This window comes from Cetorhinus maximus, chromosome 10, assembly GCF_964194155.1.
Source record: "Cetorhinus maximus chromosome 10, sCetMax3.hap1.1, whole genome shotgun sequence".
NCBI lineage: Eukaryota > Metazoa > Chordata > Chondrichthyes > Lamniformes > Cetorhinidae > Cetorhinus > Cetorhinus maximus.
Genome location: NC_135888.1, coordinates 93,949,987 through 93,960,798, shown reverse-complemented (window position 1 = coordinate 93,960,798; position 10,812 = coordinate 93,949,987). Strand labels below are relative to the sequence as shown.

Genomic DNA, 10,812 nt, shown 5'->3' with positions numbered 1-10,812 from the left:
TTCTCAGCATTGTATGCTCTTCCTCTGCGTTTGCCCCCTTACCGGCTGGTGTTGGATTCTCCTTTCTTCGCAAGAACAATAACAGCACTAAGCAGTGGGAGGGGGAGGGCAGAGGAGGGGGGGGGAGGGTATCCGGGGGAGGGTATCCCTGTGCCTTCGTGAGAGGGCAGTATGAGGCTGACCCTGACACCAGTTGCGTGGGAGTTCCCCCAACGGCCGCCATTTTGAAGGCCCGGCCCCGCGTCACATGACGTTCCCCCCGAGTCTGGGCGTGCGCGGCGCCGCGCGCGGCCACGCCTCGCGGCATCGGCGTGGCCGGACTTTTCCCTCCGCCGGCTCGCGCTGGGTTGCCGTGACAGCGCCGCGCGTGCTCGCTCCCTCCCTCCCTCTGAGTGGAGCAGCGCTGCCTGGGTGATGCTGTAGCAACTGCATCCCTGCCGCACGCTTCATTCGGGACCACGGAGACTTGCCTGAACCCATTGCATTCGCTCATGAAGATGTCCAACAATGACATAAATATATCTACCACGGAAAGGATGGTTAAATGTGAGTACGAGCTAAAAAGAAATAGAATGCAAATTTGATTATTAAAATAAAAGTATAAATCGGACACTGAAAAAATTACAAACGGCTGAATGCATATGTGATGATGGTGATATCGTTCAGTGGAAGCTTTAGGAGCTCATAGAGATGGTTGGCTACCATTCGGTTTTAACACACTAAACATGTAGCAGTGGATATTGATACTTAACAAAAATCGTTTGTTGTTGAATATTTTTCGTTGCTAATTAAATGTAACCGAGACGTGTATTTTATCGTGATTGCAGATTCTAATATTGCATTTCTGTCTTTGCACTGCTGTGTAAAGCCTCTAATTCCATTAGTTACATTTGCCTCTGAAATTTTTGAGTATGGCTGTCGCTTGTTTGATATTATTGCAGTCAACCTTCATACCTATTTCAGACTATAATTATTTAGGATTTTTTATAAGCAGACTGGCGCTGTCCAAGTGACAGCTGCTGATCTGCACGCACGCACACTTGGTCAACGTATGCAAAAATAAATTTGAGCTTTTTTTTACGATTAATGAGAACGGTGAAATAGCTTTGTTTTTTTTTTATATAAAGTCTTCCGTTTGTTTTGATTTTCGCATTTAAAGCCACCGCCCGAGTGGAATATGCGTTTTATTGCAGTGGCTTCGCGGCAACGTCCATTTCATCGAGTGGGTGATTCCCTCATTTAAAGGTCTCCCCTGGAATTCAGAACATCCACGCAATAGGCATCACTGCAGATTGCTATTTAGAAGTGGATTTGAAAAATAATCTGTTTATTGTGCAAATGGTGTACGTGGTCACCCTGGAATTAGATCACGATTGATAGCTATTAGTGGAATGAGTCAGTGGGATTACCTGTGTGGCAGTAGTGTATTCCACGCCATGGTTATACACTGTTCAACATAGTGATGTTTATGGAAACACAGGGTACTTTGGAGTTAATTGGAATCTGATTATAAAAAAAATCCCTTCTACTGGAGAGTAGAAGACGTCAGAATGCGATAATCTTCACGTGTTGCCTGGAATATTGGCTGTTGGTTCATTCTCTGATTGAATGCAATAGCACTATCACTGAATAACTACCATTTAAAACAGTGTAACTACTACATTCTGGTACATTATCTTTAATCTTATTATATAATGGTTTCATCAAATTTAGAATATTTTGATGAGTAACCATACTTTGAGGATGATTTTAGACTAGATTGGATTCCCAGATATTTCATCCACACTATTAAGAAAATGTGAGCATGTAAAGATATTACTGTCATTCTGTGATAGATACATATCCTATGTATAAGCAATCATCATTAACAAAGTGGAATTGAAAATTATTGAACAGCATATATGTGAATTGTATAAATGTTAGCCAATTTTTAAAAATGTTAATATTTACCTAAGGATCATGCACAAAAAGAAACATTTTCTCATGTTAGTTGTGTTTTGCAATTTCACCGTCTAATATATTACTATTTCAGGGGTGCAATTTATCAGTTGATTCACTACTGTATAGCATTTGGATTTAAAAAACAATATATAAATAGAAACTTGTGTGGGAGATAGAGTTATAAAAAGGTTGATTGATGAAGAGATGGGATGGCGGGATTGATTCCTTCACACTCTCCTTATCTCATTATTTAAATCAAAGTACAGTTTATCATCAAGATATCCAAATGGAAAGAAAATCTAGAATATTTCAAATATGGTGGTTAAAGCAACATAGAAATGAGTATAACTTTCGTTGCAAGTGGCCAGGTGATTCTATCAATGTAGTAGCAATGTTCACCCTGCTTTCGGTCATAAGCACATTAAGACACATACCATCTACGTAGACTGAAGTCTGGACTCTACTGGACACTGGAAAAGAACCAAACTAATGAAAATAAGACAGTTCCCGACTCTTCTCACCCAAACCTTCATAAATGATGGTCAATGGTATTAATATATGCCTTTGTGATAGCGTGTAAGCAAAATGTACAATTGGACCAATATGTAAGGGAATATAAAGTGTAAAAACATATTTACATCATGGTTTTGATTTGAAAAATAATTGTATTATACTGGTGGTATCAAAATTCAATTCAACTATGTTGAATGGTCATTGTCTGCATGTGTAAATGCATAGCAAATCCATTACGGATTATACTAGGTAGTTCACAATTGTCGTCTTGTGTCTTAAACTCGACCACTAATACCTGACATACTTCTGTCTTGGGTTCTGTGCTCTCAAATGTTTCTTTTGATGTATGCATTCAAAATAATGGTTCACACACCTTTGTTATGTAAAAACAAAATTCCAAATATTCCCTTTTTGCTTGCAAACCCCTTCTAGACTCAAACTTCTTCATTACAACTTATTTCCTGGTCTGACCACAATTTAACTGCACCATCTATTGCCCTAAGATAATTGTGCTTGATACCATACAGTAGTCTGTAGTGGCTTCTGCAATAAAAAAGTTGCTAGATACTTGGTCATGTCTAACACAAAAGTGAATAGTTTAAAAAGCCACAGCATAAACACACAGTGAGCTACAGTGAATTACAAGCTTCATACCAATTGTGACAGGCAACATAATCTACTTGCAATTCTATTGTTTGTTTTGTGAAGCCAGATTTATGTACAAAAACAAAAATGTATAGCAATTTTGTATCCTTTTTTACTACTTTTGTAAGAATAACATTTAGCTCTTTGCTATAATATCAATACAGCACTAAAGGTTACAAAATTATAAGTTGTCACGACTAGAGATGTCTCAAAAATTAGGATTCTTTTCAATTCAAATTAACGTTTCACTTGTCAAAATCTGTTACAACTTTGACAGAAAAAAATTAATTCGGAAGAGAACAGAAAAAATGTTCAGCTTAGCAACAAGAACTTGCATTTTTATAGAGGAGCGCCTATTAAGTGGAATGGATAGAAATTGCATCAGGTCATAAACATTGGATGCAGCAGAAAATCTGACTGAAGGAGTCAAGGTGAAACTACAGAAATACCAATGTTAATTATAACAAAAAGCAAAACATTGCAGTTGCTGAAACACAAAAACAGAAAATGCTGGAAACATTTTGGAGGTAACAGACAAGTTAACATTCTCAGTTAAGAACCCTTCATCACAAACTGTTTTGATGAAGGGTCCATACCTGCAATGTTAACTTACCTGTTTGCTCTACAGATGTTGACTGGCCTGCTGAGTATTTGATGTAAATTATAAGCTATGCTTCGCTTCTCTCTCTCTCACAGAAATAGAAAAGTAACTTCCTTCAGATTAGTTGGTGAAAGTAATTTTTCAGCCCTGGTTAAGCATGTCATAGAAAGAAAAAGAAACTTGCATTTATATAGTTAGTACCTTTCATGATCTCAGGATGTCCCAAAGTGCTTTTCCAGCCAGTGAAGTACTCTTGTAGTGTAGTCACTTTTGTAATGAAGGTAAGGCAACAGCCAATTTACCCACAGCAAGGTCTCACAAACAGCAGCGTGTTAATGGTCGAGGAGATACATATTAGTCAGAACTCCGTGGAGAACATTCCTGCACTTTATCGAAATAGTGCCATGGGATCTTTTGTGTCTCCTTGAGAGGGAAAACAGAACCTTGGTTTAGCGACTCGCCTGAAAGATGGTACTTTTGACAATGCAGCATCTCCTCAGTACTACACTGGAGTGTTAGCTTAGATTTTGTGCTCTAGTCAACTGTGTCAGCCATGGCTCAGTTGTAGCATACTCTGTTGTAGTTGTAGCTCTGAATCATGAGGTTCTGGCTTGAGCAAAACAATTCAAGGCTGGCACTCCACTGCAGTACTAAGGGAGAATTACACTGTTGGAGGTGCTGTCTTTCAGATTAGATGTTAATTCAAAGCCCCACCTTGGGTGGATGTAAAAGATCCCGTGGCACTATGTCTGGTGTCTTGGTCAATGTTTGTTCCTCAATCAACATTGCAAAAAGCAGATTATCTGACCATTATCACATTGCTGTTTGTGGGAGTTTGCTGAACGCATATTAGCTGCTGTGTTTTCTGCATTACAAGAGCAATTACTCTTTAAAAAGTACTTCATTGGCTGTAAAGTGCTTTCAGACATCCAGTGGTTGTGAGAAGTGCTATATAAATGCAAGTCTTTCTTTTCTCTTTTTAATCTTGAACCCACAGACTGTTGCCAAAACTTAAAGGTGTATGCAGCCAAACTGTGTTCATTAAGTAAAATCAAGGCTTTAACCATACACATAGGAACTAGTTAGTAAAGTACTGTCAGTTTAATTTCCACAAGACAGTAATCTAATATTAAGGAAACCAAGGGAACAAAAGTTCAAAATGGATTAATGTTGCTTTAAAACATTGCTTGCTATACTTATGGAGATATAGATAATGTAGATTTTATTTTTTTCACAATTGTTTAAAAATACAGAATCAAGTTTACCAACATTATTGAGATTTGAGTAAAGTGCTAACTTTGTGAATGACTTTCCCTCCAGCTTTAATGGACTGAAAAGCAAAGACTTTCTCATGTAGTTTATGAGTAACACCTCTACAGTTTCTTCCCCCTCAGATGTCTCCCTGCACTTTCACTGCCTTTGAGACCTGTCTTGTTGTCTGTTTGTTAGGTTATATTGTCAAGCACAAGAATTTTAAAAGAATTTCCCATGGATGTCCTGGCACAGTAAAGTGTTACTTCTTCTCACCCATAACTCAATACATGAATTCTTTGGTTGAAATGCAAATGTTAAAGTAACTTTTTTCCTCATGGAGAATACCAGAAGTGAGAATAATCTAGGGTAAGATTACAAACTTGACATTGGCCATTTAAAAAGTGCTGTTGACTGAATCATGGAGAATGGTGAAAGAAAAGCCTTTTCTTTAGATTAATTAATGGGATGTTAGTGTTTCTGGCAAGGCCAGGATTTATTGCCCAGCCCTTTTGCCCTTGAGAAGCTGATGGTGAGCCACCTTCTTTAAAAAATCTAAATGGGTCGCTAGGCTATTTCAGAGGTCAGTTAAGAGTCAACCACATCGCTGTGAGTATGGAGTCACATATAAACCAGACTAGATAAGGATGGCAGATTTATTTCCCTAAAGGACATTAATCAACCAAATGGGTTTTTACAAGAATCTGGTAGTTTCATGGTCACCATTTGTGACACTAGCTTTTTAATTCCTGATTTAGTTAATTAGGTGAATTTAAATTCCCCAGCTGGCATGGTGGGATGTGAACCTCTGTCAATGGATCTTTAGTCCGGGCCTCTGGGTTATAAATCCAGTACATTAACATTCCACCTAGGCTATCATTTTTGAACTAGGGAGAAAATTATTTTAAATGGGAAAATTAAAAAGTAGAATTTTCAAAATAGAATAATTAGAGTTGATGTTTAACTAAATGATATTTTATTTCTCCATGCAAATTTGCAATTAACATTTTAATATTTTTAGATGCAGTCCATGTCAGCATTATAATGTATTGATGCTTTGTGTGTACACATTGTTAGCATTAACATTGTAACCATTTCAGGTATTGATTTTGGATATTGACTCTAAAATACACGTGTATTGCAATTGTCACGTGGGCTGTCATCATTAAATGTTGGCACAAACCATTAAGGATAACCACGATACTGAGAAAATAAAATTGTATTCTTGTTTGTACAACGATTTTAAAAAACGGGCATGCTCCATAATGCTAATTTTTTCTCCCTATGTTGTTCATATGAATTTAAGCAAAAGTAAAATGACACCATTGTTGTTTAAGCATTAATCTGGAAAACTGAAACAGAAGTCATAATTTTGATGACAAGCATGTAAAAGCATTATTTTAATCAGTTATTTAGTGCAAAGTACATGACGGACCAGAGCCAGATTAGAGGGCGGCCTGTTGTTATATTAATAATGTTAAAATGAACAGGTCATGTTTCCTGCGGTAAGGTAATGATGTCTTGCAGTGCACTTGCATGCATTTGATATGCTATTGTTTCTCTCACCTTGATTTATCTTTACTACATAATCCATGTCAGTACCTTAGCTTTCCTGGCAAGATTGTTTGCTTGGTTTACCTGAAGTAGAAATTTTGCAGTTGTTTACATGCGTGTGTGTATAAAAGCATGTTCAACTGTGGGAGGAACTCCCCTATTAGTGCTGTTTAAAGGGCCAAACATCTAACTTGCAGGTGAGATGGTTTTGATTTGCTGTTGTTCTTGCATAGTTGTGGAAGTACTTTGGTGTGTTTTTGGCAGTGTTTTACTGAGTTGCTGGATTTTGAAGGGAGTGTTAGCTGCATCCTGATAGGGAGAATTTTGTGACCTGTCCAGTGAAAGATTGCAACAGTTATGGGCATTATAGTTGCTGTGCTTCTGGGTCTGGAGCACAAAAATGGAGCTGAAATTGCAGAGAGTGGAAGCTCTGCAGAGAGGGAGGAGGAGGGTTTGTCACAGAAGGCCCTATCCACCAAAGATTTTCAGGGAGTACTTCTACCTCCGCATAAGGCAAAAGCAATGCCTGATGTGTCTGGAATTCACCAAGGAAGTGGTCACTGAAATGTGTCATCTCCTTCAACAGGATCTGCAACCTCACAGTAAGGTGGGGATGGTGTCAGTGACCGCCAAGGTCCTTGTTACTCTCAACCTGAATCCATCCAGGTGGGAACAGGTGACTTTGCAAACATATTCCAGTATGCTGTCCAGTGCTGCGTCCAAGATGTGGTGGAGGCCCTGCATATGAGGAGAGGAGAGTTAATAATGTTCTCTCTAGGTACAGAAAGGCAGGATGAGTCAGCACATGGTTTTGCCAGGGTAGTGGTATTCCCAATGGTGCGAGAAATCATCAACTTCACACGTATGAATCTGCAGGCCCCATGTGTAAATGGGAAGAGGTACAGGAACCGCTAGGTGTTCTCCCTATCAATGTGCAATTAGTGTGCGACCATGCCCAACGATCGTGTTGGTGAATGCCCACTATCCTGGCAGCAACCACAACACCTTCATTCTGAGATAACCTGCCATTCCTGTTGCCTTTGGGCCACCATGAAGAACTAGAAGCTGGCTGCTTGGACAAGGTACACTGCTATACACTTGGCTCATGACTCCCTCCGCCATCAAATCACACAAGGACAAAGGGCCTACAATGAGAGTTATACTGCCACATAGAATATCGTGGAACAGACCATCTACATTTTCAAGCAACATTTCTGCAGTGTGCATCCTGGCATGCCTCCAAATTCGTGGTGATCTGCATCTGCCACAACCCTGCTATTTTGAGGGCGCAGCTCTCATCACCAAGCATACGGAGACCACCTTGGATCGAGGAAGAAGAGAAGGCAAGGAGGAGGCATCCAGGACCTCTTCACTCTGAACAGGTCCCCTGTGAGTGGCTACTAAGACTCCAGTTCCCTTAGCACATCATCCCATCATCGCCATTACTCCACAAGTCCCCACTTCCCCACTTGACATTCCATCACATCATTCTCTTGGCCAAAATCCTGCAATAAAAGTCACACCAGAAAAAAAAACATGTCCACAAGAACTTTACCCAAGAACACATCCAATAATATATACATAATACTGAACAATTCACCTTTTTCTTCTGCCTGTCTTGCAGATGTCTGACCTCGTGTCTTATAAAGTGCTACCCCAGTGGTTGCAGCATGGTGGAAGACTGCTGACTTTCATGGATGGATACTGCAGATGGCCTTCCAGTAGCTCTGGGCTTTGATGGTTCCGTTTTTGATTGCCTCAGCATTGGCTGTAACAGTTTGGGCTGGCTGTTCGAGCGACAACAGAAAGGGCACTGGTGGGGTGGCACTTGTTTGAGCACGAATACTGTCATCCTGGGTGAGGACAACAGGCTTGTGTACCCCCAAGCTGCTGCCCCACCCTGGGAAGTTGTCTCAGTAATTCTAGTTATTTGTTGGAAGACTAATTGCTGGATGGCTGTCTCAACCTGCATGCCCCTTTGAACATCGAGATCCACAACCAGTCTGAGCTTGTATGGTATTAAAGTGGATCTCATGGCCTCTGTCTAAGTTTCCACTGCAGTACTGAGATGCAATGAGATGCAATAGAAGCTGAGACAGCGGCCACCAGATGTTGGATCATGGCTGGGTCTGCAATTGCTGTCACACGCCTGGTCAACACTTACACACTGGTAAGGATGGGCTCTGTGTGATGCCCTGTGCCACGTTAGAGCCAAGCCCCTTCATCTTCCTTGACAGTGACAAGAGGCTATCTGGTAGGACTGCCATTGCACCAAGCAGCTCGAGGTGTATGTTCATCAGTGTTCCCCTATAGGCTGCCCCTTCAAAATTCTTACCTGAGTTCCTGTAGTAGAATCATCTATGACCTTGCCCTCTAGGGTGCTGGCACATAAACTGTCTTTTTCCTCTGACCGAGTTGCATCCAACTCATGCCCGGTGACTCACCACACACAGATCCTGACTCTATACTAGCCTCTAAGGTGCATGCAGTGCTAGTATTTGAACTGGTAGCAGAACCTCTAAAGTAAGCACAGTGCCGATACCTGAGCTGGTGGCTGCGAGGGACAGTTCTTCAGAGGTCATTCGCAGCTCTCACCTTCCTCATGAAGCTGCACTAGTTGGCCCTGGCCTGGTGGCAGTTCTTTGACTTTCTGCCATCGGATATCTGAGTTGGAGTGAGAGAAGGTAGGAGCGGTAGGGTGGAAAACAAGACTCCATGGTCACATGATCAGCAGCTTGCACTTGGTGCCAGAAAGCAGGATGGGGGTGAAGTGGCATTTGGGAAGGACCATAAGGCAAGAACATACCATCACCCAGACCGGTGGTGGTGGTTGCAATGCTTTCTGTGAAAGCTGGCCTCATGATACTGAGCACAGTTTCTGACAGCTGGCCTAGCGGGTTCAGGTGTGCCTGTCCCCCTCCAGTTCCGTGATGTTCCCTGCAGTTATGGGTCAACTTGTCCTGTAAGAGCAAGGGAAGAATACCAGTGAGTGTGTTGCACTGTGTTTGGCTGATATGCCTGCTATAGCTGAATAGCTGGAGATATATGGAAGCAGCAAGAGATGTGCATGAGGCTGGCATCATTGGTGCGTGAGGTTGTGGAGGAGCATCTGAACATTCGGCCAAAGTCCTAACTGCTAGAGACGATAACAACAACAACACCTTATATTTATATAATACCTTTAACATAATGAAATGTCTGAAGGCGCTTCACTGGAGTAGTATAAAATAAAGTATGACATCAGGCCACATAAGGAGATAGTTCAGATGACCAAAAGCTTGGTCAAAGAGGTATGTTTTAAGCAATGTCTTAAAGGAGGAAAACAAGATGGAGAGGCAGAGAGGTGTAAGAAGAGAAATCCAGAGCTTGGGGCCTAGGCTACTGATGGCATGGCCTCCAGTGGTGGAGTAATTATAGGTGGGAATACACAAGAGGTCAGAATTGGAGGAGTGCTGATATCTTGGAGGGTTGAGGGGCTGGAGGAGATTACAGAAATAGGGAGGGGCAAAGTTATGGATATATTTGTAAAAAGTATGAGAACTTAAACTCAAGACAGTGTCTCCCAGTGAAGCAACGTCAGTCAACGAGCACAGGATGATGGGGGAACAGGACTTGCTACAAGTTTGGATGACCTCAAGTTTAGGAGGGTAGAATGTGGGAGACCAGCCAGGAGTCCATTGGAATATTAGAGTCCAGAGGTAATGAGGGCATGAATGAGGGTCTTAGCAGCAGATGAGCTGAGACAGGGTGAAGTTGAATGATGTTACGGAGGGAAAGTTGATGGGTGAATAATGTAGGTGTGGTGCATTGAATATCGTGAGTGGTTGGTGGTGTGATGGGTAACAGATGCCATGTAAAGATGCATTCACTGACCTTGATCACCCCCATGAGGCCATTAAGCTTCCTGCACCATGTCTGTCAGGTCCTTAGGGAAGAGACTCTGGGAATAGACCTCTCTGGCCAATTGTTCCCATTCCTTTCTGAGTGTGCTCCTGGAGGGCCTTCTGCCCCCCACCCCTCCCCCTGCAGAAACATGTTCTCTTTCGTACTTTTGACATCCTGTTTAAGATCTTAGTTCCACATCTGAGAACCTCTCCCTTGGTGTTGTTCCATTTGCCATTCTTTGCCTTTTAGCCACTTGTACCAGATGCAGTCAGCAACAACTCTCCTTTAAGAGGTGCAGGCTGACTGGAACACATCCCAGCCACACAAGCTGCTGGATCCTCTTTTGAGCAGATCACACTCAGCTGAATGCCACAATCATTCAACTGAGGAGGCAGCATGAAGTTTGCATGCTGCTTGCCTTA

At 41.6% G+C, this 10,812-nt stretch overlaps 1 protein-coding gene across 3 annotated transcripts in view; it reads left to right on the top strand.

Annotated features, from left to right (window-relative positions):
• Window positions 1-384: 384 nt before the first annotated feature.
• The window catches only part of LOC144685840 (protein phosphatase 3 catalytic subunit alpha-like), a 492,753-nt gene continuing 482,325 nt past the window's right edge, over window positions 385-10,812 (top strand). Inside the window, exon 1 of one of the 3 annotated variants that reach the window (XM_078550784.1) lies at window positions 385-546. In XM_078550784.1, coding sequence (XP_078406910.1) covers window positions 492-546 — 55 coding nt within the window. In that variant the 5' untranslated portion in view covers window positions 385-491. The remainder of the gene's footprint in view (window positions 547-10,812) is intronic. The other 2 variants (XM_078550785.1, XM_078550786.1) reach the window with 2 other exon arrangements.